The sequence below is a fragment of the Doryrhamphus excisus genome, chromosome 16, assembly GCF_030265055.1.
Source record: "Doryrhamphus excisus isolate RoL2022-K1 chromosome 16, RoL_Dexc_1.0, whole genome shotgun sequence".
NCBI lineage: Eukaryota > Metazoa > Chordata > Actinopteri > Syngnathiformes > Syngnathidae > Doryrhamphus > Doryrhamphus excisus.
In genome coordinates this window covers 586,300-611,841 of record NC_080481.1, presented here as the reverse complement: position 1 = coordinate 611,841, position 25,542 = coordinate 586,300, and the positions used below count along the sequence as shown (strand labels likewise).

The following is a 25,542-nucleotide window of genomic DNA, read 5'->3' as shown; positions in this document are numbered from 1 at the left end:
CAAAGGATCCAAAATAATAAGTTACTATAACGTTCTTCAACTTGATTTTATTTTTTCCAGATAACTAGTTGATAGCAGTTCTCAACATCCATGGATCCAATGCATTTAAGTTAAGTACATTCGACTTACCAAGACAGACATGCTGCCTTAGATTTATAGTGCACCCCCTCCCCCAGATTGCGCCATCGGTGGTAGAGGAATAATGTCGTCCACAGGTTCAGACTCAAAGATGTGTATACAGTTATAGATTCTTCCAATGATAAAAAAATCTTGATGTTTCTGTGAAATATGTGTAAGAGATAATGACATATGTATATGTAAGCCCAAAAAGCCTCACCTTGGATAGGCCGCCAACATCCAGGTAAAAGCAGATGATGAAGACATTCCAGGCCACCCACAGAGCTGCCCAAACTGTATACTGAAGGAAGAAAGCATTCCATGAGTGTAAACCCGTCGTAAAAACTTGACACAGATTTAACTGACTCAATGTTCTATTGGAGAAAAAGAATACATAGCAGATGCCAACATGTGGTGCCGTCTGATGTTGATGATCGCAGTCATGAAAAGTGATGATGACGCCAGATGTCTTGGGTCGTCATCGGCAGGGCTCGTTTGTCTTACACACTGTAATTTAAAGGCTACAAAATCTCACCAGACAGTGGGAACGTGAGCTGAATGATCTGGTGCCCTGACCTTGAACTTCATCATCCATCTTATGTACCTTTGTAGCTTTGTTTCATGGAGCTGAAGGTCATGAAGCTCATTTCAGACTGGTAAGGTGTGAATGTAAGAATGATCATGAGTTTTAAGTTTGACCTAAGTTATGACGACAACTTTTTGTGTCTTTCAAATAAAGTAGAAGTGTAGTGCAAATACAGACGTCGGGGAGTCAGGCTGGTTCAAGTTACGTTCCTTCACAAGGACTGCAATTAAGACACAAAAAAAACCAAAACAGTCCTACAAGTGCAGTCATGTTTTATGTGTTATATTCGGGTTTAACTCTAGACCGCCGTACTCAACATTGGTCTTGGTGCCAGTAAGTTCAATAAGCATTTCCGTGCCCTCGAGGAACAAGAGGATGAACCAACATCACTCCTACATAAAGTTGTTGACAGCCTTAGTGGCACGGAGCTGAGTTCACTGTGAAAGAGGGTCATTGGGTTGCAAAATCCTCTGACTCACGCTGAGTGGATCGGTGTGTCTACAATGTGTCAGAGGAAATGTGGAGATAAAGTGCACTTAGGTGAGAACATGGGCGACATGTTGGATCATGACTCAATTGACACTTCACTTCCTCTTCTTCTTAGCCTACAATTCCCTTTGTCATATTTGCTGATGTAACGTTTCTAGTCATCACCCTAAAGGTCACCAACCACAGATCCTTAACTTACGTCCGATCATCGCTCCAGGAACAATTTTTGACATTGATTGAGTTCTTCTTTCTCTTTGAGCTTTTCCCTTCAAGGGTCGCCACAGCACATCAATCCCCTCTATGCAACCCCGTCTTCTGCATATGTCCTCTTTTGCACCAACTACCCTCATGTCCTCCTTCACTACATCCATAAAACTCCTCCTTGGTCTTCCTCTACGCCTCCTACTTGGCAGCTCTAAATACAGCATCCTTCTACCAATATATGGTAGATAATCCAGTGTCCCTCTGATGTACTCCTTCCTGATCCTATCCATCCTGGTCACTCCCAATGAGAACCTCAGCATCCTCATCTCTGTTACCTCCAGTTCTGCTTTCTGTCTCCAGACCAAACAACATGGCTGCTCTCACAACAGTTTTGTGTACCTTTCCTTTCATTTTAGCTGAAACTCTTCTATCACATGAAACTCTTGAGTTACAGTTCTATAAGAAAGAAAGTCAAGTACAAAGTTCTACAATTATCAGACATTCTACGACCAAGATCCAATCTACTGTACATTTCTATATTTATAATATTTATATTCATACTTTTTTCTTTTATTTTGCCAATCATCTACCAAATCCAACTTTCAACCAATCCCCTGCATATGTGCTCTTGTTTGTGTAGAAAAAACGATTGACATATCAAAATAAACATTCTCTGCTTGTTTACTCCCTGATGCTGGAACTCCTGTGTCATCCAGTTTTTCTCGATCGTCACCATCTGTGCTCCCACTAATGCTACTCAAAATGGGCTTTTCACGCCTCAAATGGGCAACACGGTATCGCGTGTAAAAACACTGAATTGTGTAAAAAGCACATTACTGGAAATGAACATTTATACGGGCATTTCTCCAGAAGAGAAACAACAGGCATTGCTTCATTATTACCAGTGATGTGTTGTCATGAGGAAACATTTATATATATTTCACCATTGAATTGTATTCTAAATGGATTTTCTGTATAATTAAATTTGTTTTTAACATTTTTTTCGGTCAGGAATTTGCGCATTTCCTGATCAAATGAGGCATTCAAGAGCTCAATTGGTGATTATTACAGTGACGATTTTTGGTTTTCCCAAGAGTGACCTTCACTGTCCAATGTTATGATGACAAAGAAAATGACAAAGACGATTGACATGAAGCGGTTGCTGACTGACGCAAGATTACGCAATGTCGTTTAGGATTATACACACTAAAGTATTGGGACAGCTGGCCAGTCACGGCTGGTGAGGTACTAATTTTTTTTTTTTTTGTTTTTTTTTTTTGTTTTTTTTTTTTTTTGTCCCGTCCAGCCATTGGGGCAGATAGTATTGTTGATCTAAATGCCCTTACATGCTAGACAGATTTGCTCTGTGTCAGGAAAGGTGTTGGCTACAACTTCCCTGTACCATGAAATTTTATTTGCCGTTATTTGATGTCTTTGTTATGCCATTTGGGACGACCGGACCGGAGCAAGAAGAAGAACAGAAAAGAAGAAGAGAGAAGAGAAAGGTGGGGTCGGGGGGGGGGGGGGGGGCAGTAGAGGGAGAGACAAAAACAGCAGCAACAAGAATTCCCAAAACAACAACAGTGACAAACAGAACAGTTAAATGTCAATGATGGCTAAGGGTCACACTGGAGATGATATCAGTGGAATGAAACAGTCCAACTTACCAATAGCAATAGTGACAATGAGGACATGACCCATGATAGTAAACACAATTGCAACCATACAGTTACAGTAATTAAAATCTCATTGCTTGGCATCATTATTACTGTAATAATAGCATACCAATACTATATAAACATCAGGGATAAGAGAGTAGATTGTATAGAGAAGCACCCATGTGCTGTGAGTGCCCATATGGAGGTGTGTTGTGTATGTGAATGCGAGTGTGTGAATGTGTAATTGTCACTGAGAATGACAAAAGGAGAGAGACTGCCTTCTACCACCCAGCAAACCCCGCCCCGCGCAGCCAGGTCAAGCCCCCACCGCCAGAGATCCTCCGGCCCCGTGGGTGTGGGCAAAGCCAGGGCCGACTCCCCAAGACCCGCCCCCGAAGCAACTCCCCGAAGAGACCAGCAAGAGGCCATGGAGGAGCAATCCCAACCGGCAACAGGGCGCCAGCAGGCCGGAGGAGAGCCGCACCCCCGAGACCAGCGGGAGACCATACCCTACTAGGGCAGAAGGGCATCGAAGGCCACACACCCGTGGGCACAGGGGCGTCCCTGCCGGCCGGAAGGGAGCCCGTCCACGGCCGGAGGCACCGCCTCCCGCCCCCCACACACCCCCAGGAAGCAGAACCCGGCCCGCCCCAGGTAACCCCAGGCCCGACCACCGACATAGGACCGCCCCGGCCAGGACAGAAGAGGCCCGGGCACACTGCCCCATGGAGGACCGGGCGGTTGAGATGGAACACCCTACGCCAGACCCCCGCAGAGCCCCCCCCCCCGTATATCTACATGGCCATATACCCACATACACATCCACACATATACATATATATATACATATATATATAATTATAATAAAACTAATCATTAATTATCTAAGTATTTAAAACAATAAATACATAAAATAAACTCAGACACATGCACACCCCATCCACTCAATACACACACATGCTGTGGACGTCCCCGGGTGGGGTGTCCGGGGCATCACAGGGTGGGGGACCCAGGGGTCCCAGACCCACAACCAGGCCCCGAGCCCAGGGAGGTACGGACCGCCAAGGCATAGCACCCCCAGACTCCCCTCGACCACGGCATCAGGGCTACTGCAGTGTGGCAGACAAAGGAGCGGGCGAGGGGAGGAGGCCCGCACATGAGCAAGCGGAGGGGGCGAGCAGGCGAGTGGTGAGGCGCTCCACTGCGCCGGCCGACATCCACCGGGCAGCTCACCCCCGTGAGGGAGAGCCATAGCTCCAAGTCACGGGGAGGCCACGCACCAGAGCCGAGGAGTTAAGACCAGCGCAAGGCCCCCGAAGGACCCCACCATCCACCGGGAGGGCCAGCCCCCCCCGCCCCCAGAACCAGCAGCGCTCCGCCCACGTACCGGAGAACCATCCCCGACGAGCCCTAAGGCAAGACTGGGGATGGGCAAAGACAGGGACAGCGATGCGGCAGAGCATAGGACCAGTGGCAGCAGACACCCAAACGCCCGAAAGAGCACCGCCCCCCCAGCAGGCCCCACCCCGAGGAGCATGCTCCCCATCCCCACACGCCACCCCGGCCCCCGTACCCACGAGCAGGATCAGGTCCCCTCCCAACACACAGCCCGGTCCCCGCAGCAGCCACCACAGCGCAACAACCCCAAGCCACCACCGTAGACTTCAGGCCACCAGCAGCGCGGACCCCACTGCCTGGAGGCCGGTGAACGCCCCCCCGAGGGCACGTTGGCGCCCGCGACCCAGGACAGATCCAGGGAGGTAGCGCCAACCATGACACCAGGGCAAGCCCCGGCGTCAGCTGGTTCCAGCGGGACCCCCAGGAAGGCCAGGCAGACCAGACCAAAATATCCTGCAGCCCAGGGCACCCCGAGCGAGCCGCCAAGCCCCAGCAGCCAGCGGGCCAATCGCGGGGGTAGGCAGTAGGCTCTCCGGTCCAGCCCGCTACACCTGTGTGTGTGAAGATGGTATTGTGTAGATAGTGCAATTAAAAATAGGCCTGTCCCATAGGGCTGACCTATGTGTGTGGTGTATGTGTATGTGTGTGTGTGTGTGTGGAAGGAAGCTGAGCAATGGTGGGTCCCCTGCCTGCCCAGACCCCCCCCCAGAACTGAGTGTCTAAGGTGCGGTTAAAATTGAAGGGTGACCAGCCAGAGGAATGCCGAGGACAAAAGGGCATCCGCAAGGAAACCCTTCGCCCCCGGCAAAACCAGTTGCAGGCCACCCCCCAAAGTCCTACATGTATGTGAGGTGGTGCAGTGCAGCAGGGAGGATCGGGGCCCCACACACGCCCACCCCGCACTACCGGCCAACCGAGCCGGGCAAGCCAGCCGCCCGGAGCAAGCCCCGGGCCACAGGACCAACCACGGGCCCCACCCAGCCCATCGTGGCGGCCAGTCCGGCCTGCCAGCTCCCCCCCGGAGGGCCCCACCAGAGATTGAGCCAGCTATGCCACCCCCGGACCACCAGGAGCCGCGGACAAACCACACGCCCCGAGGCTGCTCCTACAACCACCAGAACAGCAGGAACCGCGCCCCGGCAACACATCCGTCACCATGGCAGCCCAGGGAGTGACACCACAGAGACCGCAGGAGAACCGGGACCCGCATGGGGAAGAGCCCAACCCCACCCCCCGGGCTCGTGAGCCAAGAGTGCCAGGGCGGGCCAGAGACACACACACCAGGCAGCAGAGCCCACCAGGCAGACGATACCCCAACAGCCGCAAAAAGTGAATGCCCCCCCCAGTCCCACCCTCCACCACAGCGCCGACCCGTCTCCACCATATCTCCCATCCACCCACGGACCCGCCAAGTAGGACACCCCGGAGGCGGGAAGACCGCCACCAGACCGGAGACAGAAGGGGCCAACCAGACACCGGCAAATAGCAGGGGCCGCCCGTGAGCCACCGGCCAGCCCCACCCCCCAACCCTTGGTCGAGGCCCCCCCCACGACCCAGAGCCCACCACCCCGCCCCCCAAGCAAGCCCCCCGCTAATTCCGGCCCACGCCGCGCAGAGCACCACCCCCACCGCTATCCGCCCCGCTACCCACGCACCCACAGCCAGCCCCCCACCTGGTGAGGTACTAATAATTAGCGACCCATTTCATTATTGCCTCAATTTTATAAAATAATTTAGACATTTTTTTGCTTTAAATCATTTTTGACCAAATTTGATCTTAACTGTCCTGTCCTGTTTTTGTCCTGCATTTGAATAGGAAATGTTCAAATTCTGCATTTTTTTACTTCCTAAATGTTAAAAGAGCCTTTTGTTCATATAATATAGTCAGTTGAATCACCGTCACGTGACATGAATTACATAGAGTATGTACTCACCACCACAATGTAGCGCGGTCGGTACTGAATGGTGCCAAAGAGGCCCAGGATGACAATGATGATGTGGAAGAAGTTGGCTAGGATGGGGGCCCATTGGTACCCCAGGAAGTCAAAGACCTGTCGTTCTAGTGCCAACACCTAAAGAACAAGAAGGGAAAGACACAGATGTCGTATTTAGAACAGAGCCACCCAAATGGTTATCTGAGGTTTTCCCAAAACTGGCCCACAACATGAGCTCTTTTTAGGATTTTTACATAACGACAATCATTTTTATTCATTAAAAATTCAGTCTGCTTCACTTTTCGCCAATTTACATGCAGGGAGACATAAACAAGCAATTTGAGCCCTCAAGACAAATGAGTCACTATTTATCAACTCATTTGGCATTTGGGGATGCTATCCAGGGAATGAGCACAAACCATTTAATCGGGATTCCATATTCTGTATTCCTTCGTGCAAGACCTTATTCAAGTCACAATCTGTTTCACTGTCATGACTTTCATTTTCAGCCAAGCTCTTGAAGATTACAGACGTCCATTTCAACTCACAACATCCAAACATACACTGGAGCTTGCGTCTCTTAATGAAATGAAAGAGAAATGTTACAAGGCAGCCAATGAGACGTGACAGTCAAATTTAAAGGGGAACAATTATGATGATTTTTCCACCCCATGTATTGAGATCTTGACTCCTATAGAGCAGCTGCACACAATAGGCACAGTAGGCGTACCCATAGTCCGGCTAGCTGTGACATCACCAGTGTTAGAAATGATCATTCCAAAATTCTTTCAGGCCTCACTTCCACATAGCAAACCTCATTATCTAAAACTAGGATATCGTTTAACACGACAATACAACATTCTAACTACAATTTTATGTCAGAAAGGTGGAAAAAGCATAATGGGTCCCCTGTAAGGGATAATTAAAAGTGAACAGTCCCTTGCAAAGAGAACAGGGGCAGCATCTCCATTGACACAGTGGGAAGTGACAGCGGGTGAAATCAGTGACCTCCAATGAGATTGAGAACCACGGAACTGCTCACTCAAAGATAACATGCTCCACTCTTGTGACAGGAGCAAAATTGGAAGATGACAATTGAAAAAAAAAAAGCGGAACTGAAATAAACAGGTGACACAAGTTGACATAAAATGACAAAACTCTATTTTTGTCCACTTCCTGGATGAAGGAGATGCAAAAAGAACTCTTTGTGTGGGTGTATGTAGGTCAGCAAAGAGGGGGGGCTCATCCAGAATGCAGCAGGACAAAGCTTCTCAACTGGGATCTTCAAATTTAACATACAAGTTTAATTTAGGTGAAAATAATTCATCATCTTTATTCATCTGTGTGGGAAAATGGATACAAAAGTATAACGCATATTGTTGACACTGCAAAAACAGGACATTGACTGTGCTAGCCGAAGTCTGGTTATCTAATCTCTGCTGCCCAACAGTCTGTGTGCAAATATGCAGTCTGTCTATGGTGGTTTGTAATTCCTTGGTCATCTATTTCAATAAATGCATTATTGCGATTTGACTTCATACATACAGAAATGTTGAAACATATAATAATAATTATTATTATTATAATTATAATATTATTATTACTATTATTATATATACATATATAATTTTAATTTTAATTTTAATTTTAATTTTAATTTTAATTTTAATTTTTATTTTTAATTTTAATTTTAATTTTAATTTTAATTTTAATTTTAATTTTAATTTTAATTTTAATTTTAATTTTAATTTTAATTTTAATTTTAATTTTAATTTTTATTTTTATTTTTATTTTTATTTTTATTTTTATTTTTATTTTTGTTATTGTTATTATTATGCATTTTCCATCCAAAGAAATTGATTTTAGTGAAAGCAATGATCAAATCCTAACATGAAAAATTGTTAACCCAAGTCTGTTAATTAAGGCCCATTGTAGCAGATAACGTAATGGAAATTAATTATTATTTATTAAAGAGATCATGTGCACAGAAACAGTGCAAAAAAAACCAGAAAAAAACATTAGCATTGATATCCCTGGAAAGTAGATTAGCTCACCTCGACCAATATACATACATGTATGAATGATATGATGGTAACTGGATTACCAACAAGACATAAAAGAGGGCTCACTTTACTCGATTGAACACCTGACTAAAAACAAGGCCGACATTCCAAAAAGAGCCAGACGTTTAAGTAAAGAGAAAACATCTCAATTTACATCAAGTTAAAAGGTACACCAGAACAAGTGAAAGTATTAACGATAAGAAGTATGAAGGACTTGGAAAAACTCACATAAGTACACAAATAGTTTTATCCATGGTAACTTCCCATGTACCTCATGATAACGGCTGCTGGTCAACACGTGGTTAATCAGATGCAAATATTCATGATATAAAAAAATGAAATAAACTTCTTTTTTCATATCAGAAATGACTGCAGTTATTATACAGAGGATCAATTAAAATATGACTTACATATTGGCAATAAGTTGTCAATAATTCATATCAACAGTACAAGTATGTACTCAGCGCATTGTGCTCTGGTGATAGCACGCAAAAACTAATCAATAAAATCAGAGAGGAATTAAAGATACTTTGATAACAAAAATAGGCTATCCATAAAGCTAAGGAAGTAGTTGACTTCTCATCTATGATTGTGTTGATCTGCTATATGATATATTTAACTGGAATGGCTGATCCCAACAAGCGATGTATTTATAGGACAAATACCACGTGTGGGTAACAATCTTCCACATGCACACCCCCAAATGGATCAAGAAAACCGGTCAGCCTCCAGGGAGTCATTTGTGCACGGAGGCGATCAGTGCGAGGCTTTTACGGCCCACTACGTACCGTATACCTGTATAGGTTGCTGGTTCACTACTCCCGGGAAAGTTCGTGATCGAATTCCACCCCACTCTCCAGTAATCTGCTTCGTCTGAGATGGCGGCTAATTCAGCCATACGGGCGGGAGTGATGGCGTGTGAAATCTTTCTCCGCTTGTTGTCATCATCTTGATGGACTGTTGAGTTAGTGGTGAATGGGAAAGGCTCACATGAGCATCTGAGAGCACCTTTCTCATGCCACGAGACTTCTAATAGTAATGTACTGTATGGTACGCTGGAAGATTTTCACAGCTTGTAAATGATACATACAGTGGTAAGAAAAAGTTAGGGCACCCCTGATCATTTTCAAGATCTTCCCTTATAAATCTAAGCGCAAACAGATATTCACTCAGATAGGCTACTATATTGTATTTTTACCCCATTTCTTTCATGTTTGCTCCCAGATGCTGATACTGTATGGTAATACATAAAGGTAAGATTTGATGACCTTACTGAGTGCTAATCTAATGCTAGCTAATGCTATCACAGCCACAGAGCGCTGCTCGTACTGAAATGACTGAAGACCCAACAGACCTGCAAATGTCCTCGGGTATGACTGTCGTTAACTAGCAGCTCATACGCAAATTTTAGCAGAACTCGGGACGTGCCGAGACTGACATGCACCCACCACGGAGTCAAAAGTGGTTGCAGATGGAATGCGTGTCACACATCACCCGGAGAACGTAGCAGCCCCGCACACAACAAAAGTTCCTCCTGCACTAAAAGTGCTACCTAGTGTCTGCATGCTCCCATATCCATACTGAGGCAGTACGCATCCACAAATTTTGCCCACACTCGGATTCGGGTTTGGACCGGGGATTTACTAACTACTGCCTGACGGATGATGACATGGCTAGCCTCAAACTCACCACACCCTGCCAAGTGTTCGGCCCTAAATGCTGCACCAATCTAAGGCTTTTTAAAGCACCACTCCGGTGAGACTTTTATGAGACACGGCCCATACCGATCCATCGGAGCACCCCTAGTCAAGCCTTTAAAAGGGCTGAAAATTAGCTTAATAGGTCCCCTTTAAGCTAATTTTCAGCCCTTTGTATGGAGTTGTGGACTCCTATAGAGCAGCTGCACACAATAACCCACACAAAAAGCTTTCTCGATCTTCCAGAATCTGCACCTATTCCATCTGAATTTACATTCGGCTTTAATTTATTCCACCCATGGCCCACCTCCGGGCACGCCCACTCCGCTGTGATTGGTCCTACTCCGCTTGCACAGCTAACAGCTTGTACAGATCGTATCCAGGCACACCCATATAAGGGCTTCTCACTTCAGAGACATTCCAAACTTCTTTCAGGGCTCACTTCCAAATGCGCAAACTCATTATGTGAAACTTTGGCATCATTTAACATGAGAATAAAACATTTAACTACAGAAAATTGTATGGGTCCCCTTTAATTGGTCCTGAATGTGAGGGCGAACGAACCCCCATGCCTACATTTTCCTCTAGCTTGCTATTTGTATCCGTCCACAATCTCTGGGGGATCTGGCTCTGATAAATCACTCGCTAATCAATAATTCAAACGTATTCAAACCTGGGGTCCCAGGGGGAAGAAGGGGGTGTTTTCAGAGATGTTGGGGCTTGAACATAAACATTCATTACACAGTCAAGCAGTGCCTCACATCACACAGTACAGATATGCACACCCCAGTTGCATTAGACAAGTGAAATGGTGTCACATGAGGGTGGGGGTTGGGGGGGTGGGGTTATTATGCAGTCACCTTGCCCCGCGACCTTACACACACACACACACACACACACACAAAGCCATTTCCTCACACATTGCAGGCTTGTTTAATCAACATTGTTCAATGGTGCTGGTGTCGTAATGGCGGGGCTTGTCTTTTGTTTATGAGGCTATTCAGGCTTCACAATTAAAAAGGTCTGGGTCAAGACCGTACCGAGCCTACCAGAGGTAGGCCTAACGGTGGTGTATTTAGTCATTTGGGGACCCAGGGCAAACCTAGTCATTGGGAAACCTGTCACCTTAAGTTGCTAGTTACATAGCCATAGCTAGTTACATATAGCGTCCACCCCAAAAACAACATGGAAACGCCAATGCTGTGAATTGTCAATCAACAATTAAATGGACCAATTCTGGGATTGACAATCTGTGAGTAATTAGTTGTAATTAATACATTTGTCCAACCTGTTATTGAATAGCTCCTCCATAATTTTAGAAATTTCGGTAATAAGGAAACTGGTTGGTATTTTCTAAATTGAGGTTTTTCTTCATCCATCCATCCATCTTCTGCCACTTATCCGGGTCATGGGGGCAGCAGTCTCAGTAGGGAAGCCCAAACTTCCCGGTCCCCAACCACCGACTCCAGTTCCACCAGGAGGACACCAAGGCGTTCCCAGGCCAACTGTGAAATATAATCACTCCAGGGTGTCTTACGTCTGCCCCGGGGCCTTCTCCTGGCTGGGCATGCACGGAACTATTCATTCATCTGGACTAGGTGCCCAAGCCACCTCAGAAGCATCGTGAAAGCCGAGGAAATACGCTTCATAAGAACTTTTAAAGAAGTGCTTCGCCCATTTCAAAACATAGAAAGTTGAGCTACTTGGGCTGGACAGAGGCACCAAGTCCATCATCCTGGTTATCCTGAGAGAATAGGATGTTTTGTCATGATGCCATTGGACTTCATCTTAATTCTAGCAGCCTGATATCAACGGGCTATCAGCAGGCTGGGCAATACACGAGCATGGCTGCCAGCACGCATGCATACGAGCAGACAAGAGCGGAGGGACAAAATGTTGACAGACATCCAAAAGGACTCATGAATATTCAACGGGAATTATGAACATCCGATTGAGCAAGCTAGTTAGCAGTAGAAGCACGTTGTGGAGAGGCGAGAGCAACGCAGCCTAAATCCCTCGTAATGTGTGGGAGATGACAACACGCCAGAGGATAACGTCTAGCTTTGTAGAGACAATGCTATTCGCTATTTTTCGCTCTCTAAAAAACTTTCCTGGAAGCACTTAAGTTGAACCCTCTCTGAGGCTTCACTACAAGGTTTATTCTGCTACTGTATGTCAACAAAAAGGCGAGGAAAAGTGCGCACTGTGATAAAGCATAACGCACACACATACACTGGGCTTGTGGGTAGTTTGACTGGGACAGCTTCTAAGGCTGCTTACCATCATGGACACTTTCTTGACAACAGATCTAAAATAAAACTCCTTCAAGCTTTATTTTGCAAGAAGTTGCATTTCCTCTCCTTCCACAAAGAAGTAGTTTTATTCAAGTGCATAAGCCACTAATTGAAGTATAGATGACAGCTGTTTTTTTTTCTCTGAACTATTGAGTGAGTGGGTCCTCACACAGGGAACCACTTGTGCCTGATGGTGGCATTGTTAAGAATTTAAACAAAATCTGGCTTTGCTAGCAAGTAAACAGAGAAGCAGAGCTTGGGAGAGGGCAGACAGGCTTACAGACACGCCCATATACGGAAGTCCGCCCCTCTGTGACATCACAAAGGGGCAGTTTTACCACGCCTTTTGAAACCGAGCATTTTGAGCCATCCCAAACTTCTTTGAGGACTGACTTCCAAATGCCCAAACCAAATTATCTGAAACTTTGGAATTGTTTGACACGAGAATACAACATTCTAAGTACATTTATAGGTCAGAAAAGTGGAAAAAGGAATAGGTGCCCTTTAAGAAGTGGGAGTGAGACCAAATATATTTGGAACTTGCAATTAAAAAGACAAAATTAAATCAACTGAAATAGGTTGTTTTTCACCCGATCAAAAGTTTTTGGCTGTAAAAGTCAAAATCTGCTCAAAATTGTACTTTACTTACAAAGCCCCATCAAATCACCACCAAGTGTGCTCTTTGTCAGTAAATACAGGCGTGCTTCAATAGAACACTAACAGAAATACTAATAGTTGATGCTAATTTGGTAAACTATTCAACATCAGCTGTGCATTCTGTGCATTTTCTGTGCATTCTAGCTCAAGAAAATTGAGCTAGCTAACAACGGACGTCATGGGAAGTACCTATTTTGACGCTAAATGCATCACAAAAAAATCTACAAAAAATTCCAACAGTGTTCCATTTTCATAACTGAAAGGTAGTGGGGTTCGGCAGCTGTCCAGAAGTCCTCGGGAGTGTGACCAATCACAGCGGAATGGGCTCGGCGGGAAGTGTACCCGGAAAACAGCTGGGGGTGAAGTAAATTACACAGACTGTCCTGGGCAGAAAGTACTCCTCCTATTCCGTGTGGAAGTGGTCAATTTTTCTTACATTGTCCTTCTTCCCTTCACGGTTTGAAGCCCTTTCTTAAAGAGATAGTACTTTTTATTTTTTTTACATCAAGTTGTATGACATCCCCATCAGCAGTGTAGTACATCAACAGTGACTAAACCTCGCAGTTGGCCCAATTGGTTGCACTTAGTTGGGACATTTAAATAAAGAGTTTGGCTTCTTGAAACAACATGCATTCAAAAGAGTAATACAGTTGCATCACGAATGTCACCTTGAAAAAAAATTCAGACCTCACAAATTGCTGACCGTTATATTGGACTCATCCAACATCATCACCACTGGCTGACATTCACAATGAATCTTCACCAGGTCCGTGACGTGTCCAATGGAAATGTTTCCATGACAGGTCATCTCCAGGTCAGCAACCGAGCCACTGAGACATAACAAGCTCCTCTGAATCCAAACAGGTCATTAAGAAAAGCCAGCCTCCCGCCGGCACTCACGGCTCTTTTGGGTTGATTGGGGTTCTGACAACCAGGCAGCGCCGCTGTCTCAAATAGTTAGGCTGCGGAATGAAGAGGGAAGCGAGGCATTTCGATCAATACAGCCTCATTATCAACTGCTTTCCATCCTGGAGAGAGAAAATCCCTGTGCTTGGCCCGCTGAATAAGAAGGCCAACTGCAATTCGGTGAGATGATTGCCGAGATGCCAAAAGAGGTTTGATCCCAATTCTCAGCCTGGATAATTAACACATGCGGTGCTTCACAGGGACTATTTTTACATCTGAAGAGCAAGACTGCGTTGCTTTGTTAAGTGCTTTGAGTCTGTAGTCGTTATACATTTCATTGCAGGTAGGGCAGCCATTCCAGGTGACCCCTCCAGGTCACCCCACACTCCCATATTGTGTACATGTGTGTCTCTACAGACAGGAAGAGTCAGGTCGTCCAGAAACAGTGTCCGGACAAATTAAGCTGTTTCCTGGAGTCTTCAGGGACTTTTTAGGCAGCTCGCTGACAGCTTTATAAACCTCTTAACAAATAGTCCTTCTCTCTAATGAGGTCTGAGTGGAGGCTACAAGGGGGGACAGGTCTATCCCTAAAGGTGAGTTTGTCTTTAGACCAGTTGTGAGTCTACAGTGATCTACTCTTTACAGACCACAACAGACCCTTCAACAGAACTGTTTAGTTTTACTCTCACACCGAGTCTTAACGTGGATCTTCTTATGAGTTTCTGCATGACACAGAAGAAGAAGAAGGAAGAAGGTCTTGGTGGAGGAAAAACAACAAAGTCATGACAATCATGACAACCATCATCAGTGGGTTTTTATTCTGTACTTGATATTAAAACAGAATATTTAACCATCAATTAAAGTGACTGCGGGATGCACGGCGGTCGTGTGGTTAGCGAGCAGACCTCAAAGCTAGGAGACCCGAGTTCAATTCCACCCTCGGCCATCTCTGTGTGGAGTTTGCATGTTCTCCCCGTGCATGCGTGGGTTTTCTCCGGGTACTCCGGTTTCCTCCCACATTCCAAAAACATGCTAGGTTAATCGGCTAATTCCAAATTGTCCATAGGTATGAATGTGAGTGTGAATGGTTGTTTGTCTATATGTGTCCTGTGATTGGCAGGCCACCAGTCCAGGGTGTGCCCCGCCTCTCGCCCCGAGACAGCTGGGATAGGCTCCAGCTTGGACCCTCGTGAGGATAAGTGGTAGAAAATGAATGAATGAATAAAAGTGACAGCAGTGTCAGCAGGATGAATAGTGTGCACCGGTTAAACGTCATGGACTACCTGATCCAAGACTGTCTGTGGAACACCATTACCCAAAGATGGAGCGGGTTGAACCATTTCCCATTTATCGATTTACAATCTTAGATAGTGATACGCAATTTGATATCAAATGTAAGCAAATGCAATTATTTATTTTCATCTCCCAGATTCAAAGATTGGCCCAGGAAATATACCTCATAACACCAAACGACTTGATTAAAAACAGAAAACTACTAACAATAATTACCATTCTCAATAACATTGACATAAACTTAACTTTTATGTACCACGAACCCATTCAAGAAATTGTTTAAAGTCATATTTTCTAAAGAAAAGTGTACATTCATTTTAAATGTAACCTAAATGATGTAAAAGAAGAAATAAATCCAACTTACCAGCTGTAAGGTGCAAATAAAAATAAGCGTGCACCGCCCGCTGCAGCAGCCCATTGTGTTCCGGGTGACAAACTCTCAGTCTGGGGGAGAAGAGCTCTGTCAACCCGGACAGAGGAGCCACGATATGCCGGCCACGCTCAGTCTTGATCCGGCATCCGGACTCCCATGTCTCGTCCTCCCCTCCGGTGTCGTCTTCGACCACAGACCGCCACAGTGTCGCGGTGAGCGGTGGCTGGTTTGTTAGCTCCTATCAGCTCCGGCCGGCCCGGTCTCAGCCAAGGTAACTGGCGGGAGGAGACGACTGGACTCAGCCAGTAGGTGAAGGAGGAGGGGCGGTGTTGGTGGAGCACTCAGCCCGGGGGCTGGGACCAGGCTCGGGGGGCGTCCACTGGTAGAAGGTTAGGCAAACAGCAATATATACCGTGTATATATATTGGAGGGTTTGTGTGTTTGGTTTGGTGACTTTGGTTCTGATGGGTTTAATTCGAATTCGATAGATGAGTGGAAGTGTATGAAGTGGATGAAGTTTAGCTAACATGAGAATGGAGCGCCATCTTGTGGCCGTATGGTTAAACACTCTGTAGAGGCCTCATTTTAAACAGACAAGGCCATCAAAAAGAGACAAATTGGTCTCAAGGTTTGTTTGTTTTCTTGTGAGAGCTACTTTTATAAAATGAAAATGGCCAAGAGCTACTCATTTTTGTAGCATTCATTTTCATGGTTTATTTGAACCCAAACAAACTGAATATGCTGGTTTTACCAGAACATTAACCAAATGCTGGTACCCACAACTCACATTTAGTATTTAAGAATGCATTTATTTGTAGTATTCTCACATTTTCACGTTGTTAACTGAAAAGGGGGGGTGGGGTACCTGGTGCCTGCAGGCACCGCATTGGTGGAGCAGGGTTTTTCCTCATTTAAGGAAAGAGACTTGACCAACAGGGTTAGCTACTATTCTATATTCTGTCTGATTTATTATTAAATCAATTATATTCTGTTTAATATAATTTTAATACATTTTGGAAAATCTAATATTAGTTTGTGAGTCCTTTTTCCTTCTTATAACAAGAGAGTAAAGAACATGCAAAAAGGGGAAATTATATTCATTCATTCATTCATTCATTTTCTACTGCTTATCCTCACAAGGGAGAACATGCAAACTCCACACAGAGATGGCCGAGGGTGGGATTGGGAAATTAAATGAGCTCGACTTAAAGTGGTCGTTTGGGCCTTGTTAGGGTGAGGAAAAATTTTATTGCCAACAGCATCAATACGCCAAGAAAATAATTTTCGGTAGTGTTTTAAATCATAAAATACAGCAAAATGCATCAGTGTATGTGTTAATGCATGATCAGCATGTATATCAAACCATGCAATGTTGTTTTTTTAGAGGGCTTCATAGTCCAAATAGGTGTATCCCAATGACAACATTGTAAGCTAGCTCAAATTAACTTGTTTTCTTGTGTTATAATGCACAGAAAAGGGAACTAAATATGTGTTCGTGTTTCACATAAGAATTGAATGATGGGCAAAAATGAGTTTGCAGTTCCCCTTTAAGGCATCAAGGAGTGAGCTTTACCAACATACTTGTGTGCACAGCCGCATTGGAGCTGGGATTTTTATATTTTAGCAATGCAATAGTGGATACCCGTACAATTCGTCTTGAAACCAGATCCACCAGTCCCCAGTAAATGAGACTTAACAATCTATAAGACCAAGCTATCAGCTTGTCGTCTACAGGAGGTGAGGTCTACCAGTGTACTTTTGCACAGCCACACAAGCTACATACTCTATAAATATACTCGATAAACTTCTGATCAGAACCGGCTATAGTTTAGTTTAGGGTCCCTGCTTTGGAAGTACTTGAAAGTGTTGAAGACCTCTAGTTCATAGCATGACATCATCTATTCATGTAACAACATAACATAATCAGTGTTGAGCATGTGTTCATAGAACCAAAGCATCACTTTCAGTAAGTACTACTGCACATATTCATCTGAATATATCATTTACTCCAAATATAACGTGTTTAAAAACCTTCAAATGGATCGCTTTGACATTTAGCCAGAAGAAGAAGGCATTTGCTCCCACGCCATTTTTAAACTAACATTGGTTTCGATCTCCCTTTGCCTTCTCGATAGAGCTGCTCAGTACAATATCCTGTATAATAGAACAGATCTTAAAAGCGGCTCTCGGACCAGGCCTCCTTCTCCATGCTCAGAGTGCACGGAGGAACGTCCCACCTCCCTCCTCCTCTTGATAAATCTTTTACGCCTCTGCGGCCTGAGCAAGGGAAGACTTCACTTCCCATTTCATCACACACGTCCCTACATTGTGCTCCTTTATGGTGCCGCTGACAACCTTTGCTGCCCTTCCCACCCGCATTTTTATAGTCGTCCTCGGTACTGGAAAGAACCTCGGGATATTTATGAGGAAATCAGCATGAAAACGTTTCTGGTCATCCTCAGAGCAACATGTTTCAAGTGGAGAGGTGATACATCAGGGTATGGAAATGAACAGCAGATGCATCCATCTTTGATATCTGCGAGATGTTTACAACTGAAATATACAGACGCAATATGGCCATGGAGGGGGCCAAATGACAACTAAAATTGTCATTTGTCATGTCAGTGTATTTATGGGAATAAAGACAGGAAGCAGAACTGGAGGTAGCAATGATGAGGATGCTGAGGTTGTCATTGGGAGTGACCAGGATGGATAGGATCAGGAAGGATGAACATTACATGTTAGAGGCCTTGGAGATAAAGTCCTTTAAGCCAGACTGAGATGGTTGGGACATGTCCAGAGAAGAGATAGTGAATATATTGGTAGAAGGATGCTACGTTTAGATCTGCCAAGTAGGAGGCGTAGAGGAAGAACAAAGAGGAGGTTTATGGAAGTAGTGAAGGAGGACATGACGGCATTTTATAATTCAACCTCAATCAGTGCCTGCTCACTCATTCATAACTGTGTATGCTACAAGAGAACGTTTTCTGAATGTGTGCTAGTAGAGAGGAGTGGCTAAAATAAGGTCACCTATTTAGAAGGCTAAATAGTGGTGTTTCCATTTTGGCCGGTTTGGGCAACGCCTCCTCACTAACTCGCATTGTGATGGTTTGTGTATCCACAACTCTTCTTTCATAACAAGTGTGTCCGAGTCCCCCCACGGGACCGCTATTCTCTGCAAAGACGCTAATGTGAAGCGACAGGACAGCCAGTGGTGCTCTGCTCTGAGGGGACCCGCATTGTGAAGGAGACCCGGCAGTCTGGCTCGGAATGGACAACAATGGGAAAAAGACCTCCAAAGGACCAGGCTTTTCTCTCTTTCAAGCCGTACGTGTAATGCGGACGCTTTCATTTATTGTCTTCTAGCCACTCAGTGCCTCCACTCTCACATAAAACCAGACCAATCTTGTCTTGCAGAAAGGTTCAGGAACATTTAATAACCAGAGAGCAAAACCATACACTTATAATCAAAAGTAGTTTGCTCGTACAACAAGGTTAAAATTGATGCCTTTATTCATGCTGAAATGATCAACCTTGGATGGATGAGAGAGCACAACACATCTCACACTAAGTGAATGCTACACCTCTTATGTATTAATAAATATACTGTATATATGTATTATATACATTATATTAAAACTGATAATATCTGTTTTTATCTGTATTGTACAGACTGAATTTGAAGTTTCATTCATTCATTTTCTACCGCTTATCCTCATGAGGGTTGTGGGGGTGCTGGAGCCTATCCCAGCTGTCTTCAGGTCAGAAACTTACTTTTATTAAGCCCCTTTCGATAAAGAAATGTAATTCCTCTCGTTTATACATTCGCACACACACTAATATATGCATGTTAGTCTGCGTGTGTATGTATAAACGGGAAGTGTTATCTTAAATGTCTTTGTAGAAAGCTGTAACTTCATGCACTTGACACATCCAATATGGCGGCGACGTTGACGTACGGCACAGCGCTCGATGCGTCGGCTATCTCTTTGGCTATAACTACATCAGCAAAAATCACAATCATCATCATAATCAATGTGGTTTCATGTGGACTTTGGCAAACGCTTGCTCCTCTCCAATGTTCTTAGCGATTATAATGACATCATGCTACTATTTGCTACTGAGGACCTTTCACTCAGTAGCTTTTACAATGCTGACACCGGCCACTTGGGGGCGCCCTTGAAAGAGGTCGAGTTTAAGTGAATGGATGAAATGCGTCAAGTTAAAAATAAGATGAAAAATAAAGGATATGAGTTGATTCGTGTCAATATAAGAGCTACTCATATGAGCTACGTTTGTGAGACGTTGGAAATGATTAATACATGTCATGCCAAACGTGTTTGGTTTATTTGAAACCTACGGGGATATCACAGGTACTCGCAAATGATTGGCTTTTAATGTAAATATTTAATGTGTATTGTAGTACGAATCTTGAAGCTAAATATTGAACACTACAGAGCATACTTTTTTGTTTTTGTGTATACATATGTAGCTATACACATTTTCAGTCCTTGTGAAAAGCTTAAATATAGTTCTAAAAGGCCAAATGATAATATTGAGTGATTTGGACTTTCTACAGTGTGTTCTGTGTTCGCCGTGTGTGCTTTTATTTTGAAAAGCAGGAACAGCGGCGGAGGCCCGTGCTCGCTGGTTGCCGTCACGTGGTGCTGCCTAGTTGATGGAGGCTGAGCAGAGAGGAAGGAGACGAGCCCCTCTGCTTATGCGTCAGCATCCCTTCAAATAGCCGCTGTCACTTCACTGCTGCTGCACGGACGACTGTGAGAAATTAAAAATAATCACATTCACATCGAGTGTTGCTATTTTAATGTTCCTGACCACAATCATGATAAACGGAGGGAGTCACTAAAAGGACTCCGGAGATTGGCCAGGAAGGATAGCGATGTTCAAGGCACCTTGTCCCGGGAGTTGTCATCCTCAAAGCCGGCTGCAAGAGACAGAAATGCGCCTCTAAGGCATCGGAGGTTCGAGTGAGTACCTTGTAATCTCTCATATTTCTGCATGCTAACGACATGTGAACTGTTTTTAAGCTGTGTACCCACCCGCCCACTCGATCAATCAATCAATCAATAGCTGCTTATGTTTGAAGTGCAGCATAACCGGTTGGTCATTCATGTGTGAAAGTTGCCTCGTTAATTTGAAAATGGTGCACCCTCCACCATCCACCACCCCACCCCTATTTAACACCCCCCACCCCCTCTTCCAGGCGCATTGCACGCATGGAGGTTTTAACATCATAACTTTGACATAAATATGAGATGAAAATATGAACTGGAAACCTCATATTACAAATATACAACATAAGATGGCCAGAAATATTTCAATATTGAACAAAGCAAAATTTGTTCACACTCCACACTCTTTATTGCTCTCTGGTTCTACCATATCTTACTTATTGTGGGGAAATATGGGATAATAACTATAAAAGCAATCTTCACTCGCTAAATGTACTGCAAAAAAGGCCAGTAAGGATAATTCATAATGCCGCCTACAGAGAACATACTAACTCCTTATTTCTAAAATCACAAATACTTCAACTTGCTGATATAGTTCATCTTCAAACAGCTAAAATAATGCATAAGGCTAAAAATTTAACCAATTAGCTAAAAATACTTTTCTACAAGAGAGGAGAAATATGATCTCAGGGAAGAAGTACATTTGAAACACTTCTATGCTAGGACTACGTTATGCTGGCCATAGCATTTCAGTATGTGGAATCAAACTATGGAATGGATTGAGTAAGGGAATCAAACAATGCACAACGATGAGCCAATTCAAGAAACAATACAAGCAGTTGATGTTTGCTAAATCCAAGGATGAAGAGTCTTGAACCAGTCATGATGTGCTATATATATCACTATATTGACACGCACTATGGTACACATTATGGCATTGGATGCTCATATCACCGAGTACTTCACTATGGGACAAAAAAATTAAAAAAAAATAAAGCAAAAAAAAATTTTTTTTAAACCTTAAACTATATTAGGAAAGCAGGAAGTGAACAAATGTAGCAGTTAGTGATTGTAAAAGTACCAGATGGAGGGGTAGGATTTAATAAGCTTTGCTTCTTCCTACTCCTTTTGGACATGTGGAACTGGGAACTGATTATGGGATGCATTCAATTGGAATCTGATGCATGTTCAAATGAAATAAAACCATTACCATTACCATAACTTTTGATCTAAATGAGTGTGTACTCTACATTACGGCCCCTGTGTCAACGTGATTTATTAATAAAGCCTTTGTCAGGGGCCCTCCTATCACAGACACATGCTAATCTGCTGATGACCCACAGGGATGTCTTACATGTTGATAAGACAGAGACAGCAGGGAAGGTTCATTATGCACGTCAGATATGACCTTTAAATATAACTTTATTATACATGATGAACTATACTTGTGTATAAACTGATGAAAATAGAGACAATAGATGCCCATTTCACTTCATTAGACTCTTTGTGTTGACCGAAGCAGGAGTGTCACCCCTGAGGCGACCTCTCCTGTGACCCATATCAAGAATTACAACATCCTGTTTGCAGGAGTGGGAGAAGACAATCCACATTTAACATAAAGCCGGAATCCCAGGCAATAATGTTCACAGCGTGCAGCACACCCACCCACACTTGGCTCGGGAGCGCCTCCAATTCCTGCCTGTTGTACAAAATGTCAAGAATTGTCTCCCTTACAGCGCAATCTCCCAAGGCGTCCTAAATATTCTCCCCGTGTGTTTGACATCAAGCAGGCCAGGGCAGAGTCAGCCTTCTGTTGAGGGTGACGGAACAGTCAGATAGTCCCCACAGGGCAGACGACAATTCCTGCCGCTGTTGCACCCGAGGCGACGGGGACCTGAGTGTTACTTTCCCCTCCCATGATGCCTTTCTGTGTTCATTTTGCAGACACAGAGATGCTATTCTTCCTTGGCCACAAATTACTATTCCTCATGCAAAAAAATGTAAGAACACCACCACTAGCTAGCATATGTTACCGATGGTGGAATTAGAGAGCGTGGCTGTCACATCGCTCACATCCAGTCTCAGACAAGGAAGAGGGCGGGATATAGTACATTCATTGCAGTACTTCGCCGTGACAGTAAAACACTTTTAACACAGTCTGTTTGCTTCCCTTCGTCTTTGGGTCATCTGGTGGTCATATAGTCATACACTCTCCTGCTGTAATATTATTTATGACTTGTAAGTGGACATGCTTGATCTCACCTTCAGCGCCACTTTCACAGCCACTTTAATTATGATCTACCAAACATTGGCTCTTTTTCTGTCCAACATCATCACACGCCTTGAGGTCAGAATCTGAATCACAATCGCCTTTATTGTCATTGTATCGCATCGAAGGTAAAAATAAGAATATAATATTATAATATAATAAATATAAAAATGGCAGGTGCTGTTCAAAATAAGTGTAAATATTGTACATCAAAAATAATAGCCTATGCAGTAACAAAATGAGGTATCATTTTAATTGCATTCAGACACCATTGGTCTTTATTTAAAATGACATTTTCCAAACCTTCCATTAGTAGTGTGTAGGGTACCTAATACCCACAGTCACCTGGGGTAGGCTCCAGCTTCCTGGAGACCTGGACTATTTCCCAACATGTACTTCATTAACTGTGTGAATCGTTTGCACATCAGTGTGACTAGGAATCCTGAAAGTTTGTACATGCTTATTACATGTGTGTTATTATATTATTATATGTGCGTTATATGTATATCAGCCAGATGAGGGACCGAGCCAGGAACCTGTGGTGTAGTACCTTAGACAGACCGACCATCCAAGCCTTAGTGTTATAGACCAAGAGGGTCATGGCACACAAAGCATGTCTACACAAAATCATCTCAATAATTAATCCTGTGCAAAGGCCAAGAAGGCAATTCTGAGCCCAAGTGAAGGAGAATATTCATTCATTCATTCATTCATTCATTCATTTTCTTATCCGCTTATCCTCACAGGCCCCCACAGGTAAATGGGTACTGTGGAACTCCAAAATGGAAATTACTATGGAAATTAATCATGGATATAAAACATTCATTCATTCATTTTCTACCGCTTATCCTCACAAGGATCACGAGGGGTGCTGGAGCCTATCCCAGCTGTCTTGGGGCGAGAGGCGGGGTACACCCTGGACTGGTGGCCAGCCAATCACAGGGCACATATAGACAAACAACCATTCACACTCACATTCATACCTATGGACAATTTGGAGTGGCTAATTAACCTAGCATGTTTTTGGAATGTGGGAGGAAACCGGAGTACCCGGAGAAAACCCACGCATGCACGGGGAGAACATGCAAACTCCACACAGAGTTGCTTGAGGGTGGGATTGAACTCAGGTCTCCTAGCTGTGAGGTCTGCGCGCTAACCACTCGTCCACCATGCAGCCCATATAGTCACAATGGTCCTCGAATCATGTGCAAAAGATTGTCTACAATATTCTGCTCATGGAAACAGGAATTCAGAACATTCCTAGAGATGAGTTCATCTCCCCTGCCCATGCTCCTCTTTAACATCCATGCTCCATCAGATCTTCCTGTTTGAAGTGTCATCAAGTGTCAGGATGTGCTGTTTTGCATGAACTTTTAGCATCCAGTGCAGCCTCAGAGTGCCCTGTGATTGGCTGGCGACCAGTCCAGGGTGTACCCCGCCTTACGCCCGAAGACAGCTGGGATAGGCTCCAGCACCCCCGCGACCCTCGTGAGGAAAAAGCGGTAGAAAATGAATGAATGAATGAATGCAGCCTAAGAGTGAGGCCAAGCTTCTGCCACATGGAAGTAGCAACTGGGGAACAGCTGGTGGCAAATTGGAAGCAACCATTCTGCTCCGTGATCAGAGGGGGGTGGCTTGCGTATACCCACGGCTCTAAATACTATTGCAGTGTATGTTGACAATTGTATTTATTTTTCTGGAGTAGTTTTAAGGTTGTTTGATGCTACAGTAAGGATACATTTCATTCTACGTAAAAATCATGTATTATTTAATGGAGTGCTATTGTGCAATCTTCCCTGGTGTATTTGAGTTTATGCAGCCTGTACAACATGAGTTGCCCCAGTTTACACTTGGGAAGGTGCTTTGTAGATTCTTTACACGTTCACATAGTTGGAGTTTGTAACAATTTGTACCCTTTTGGTGGTATTATTTATTTTATTCCCACTCATGGTTTCCTGTACTTTAAGCTCATTATGTTCATAAGACAGGTCATCTAAGATGTTTTCTTTTGTGTTGGTATAGTATATTGTATACTTCCTGATCACAATTCCAGTGAATCTTCATGTTGGGCAATTAGCACAGCGGGACTGGGATGCATATCAAATTTTTAATATTACAGACACATATTTTGAATATATTTGCTTGTATAAATAGGACAACAGTGCCTTCCAGCCACTGTACCGTGGAGCAACTTAAATAAACCCCTTTTTGTTGTTTTCTTGTATTGGGTTTGTTGCTTCTTCTTCAGATGTCTGAATGTCTGCCTTTACCTAAATAGCCATGCTCAGTTAGACACATTGATTTAACATGTTTATTAAAATACAAATATGTGAATGTTTTGGTTAGCGTTCCCAGTTACATCAGAGCGGTGGTATCCTAGAAACACCTCTCAGTAGAATGTTTTGCAGTTCTGCCAGCCGTGTGCTGTCAGGGCCAGCAAAGCCTTCTCTGCTGGTCTAAACATTACCACAAGAACTGACCTACATTTGCAACTCCAATTCTAGTACTTCTTCCATGAAATTGTATTTATATATTCCCTACACTCTAGTATGTGTATTCTAGATTTCCTTGTCCAACTGGATTGCAGCTTCTATGTGTTGGCAAGTCAGTGTAAGCTGCTTTCCCATGTCA

General features: G+C 44.1%; 2 protein-coding genes across 4 annotated transcripts in view; one reads left to right on the top strand and one right to left on the bottom strand.

Moving 5' to 3' along the window:
- nkain4 (sodium/potassium transporting ATPase interacting 4) overlaps positions 1-16,094 on the bottom strand; it is a 33,030-nt gene extending 16,936 nt beyond the window's left edge. For both annotated transcript variants that reach the window (XM_058050924.1, XM_058050925.1), the window contains exons 1-3: positions 15,661-16,094; positions 6,387-6,524; positions 338-418 (exon numbers count right to left, since the gene is read on the bottom strand). In XM_058050924.1, coding sequence (XP_057906907.1) covers positions 338-418; positions 6,387-6,524; positions 15,661-15,714 — 273 coding nt within the window. In that variant the 5' untranslated portion in view covers positions 15,715-16,094. The remainder of the gene's footprint in view (positions 1-337; positions 419-6,386; positions 6,525-15,660) is intronic.
- Positions 16,095-20,331: 4,237 nt separating this feature from the next.
- LOC131104658 (uncharacterized) overlaps positions 20,332-25,542 on the top strand; it is a 37,374-nt gene continuing 32,163 nt past the window's right edge. For both annotated transcript variants that reach the window (XM_058052071.1, XM_058052070.1), the window contains exon 1: positions 20,332-20,657. The gene's annotated coding sequence lies outside the window, so the exon portion shown is untranslated. The remainder of the gene's footprint in view (positions 20,658-25,542) is intronic.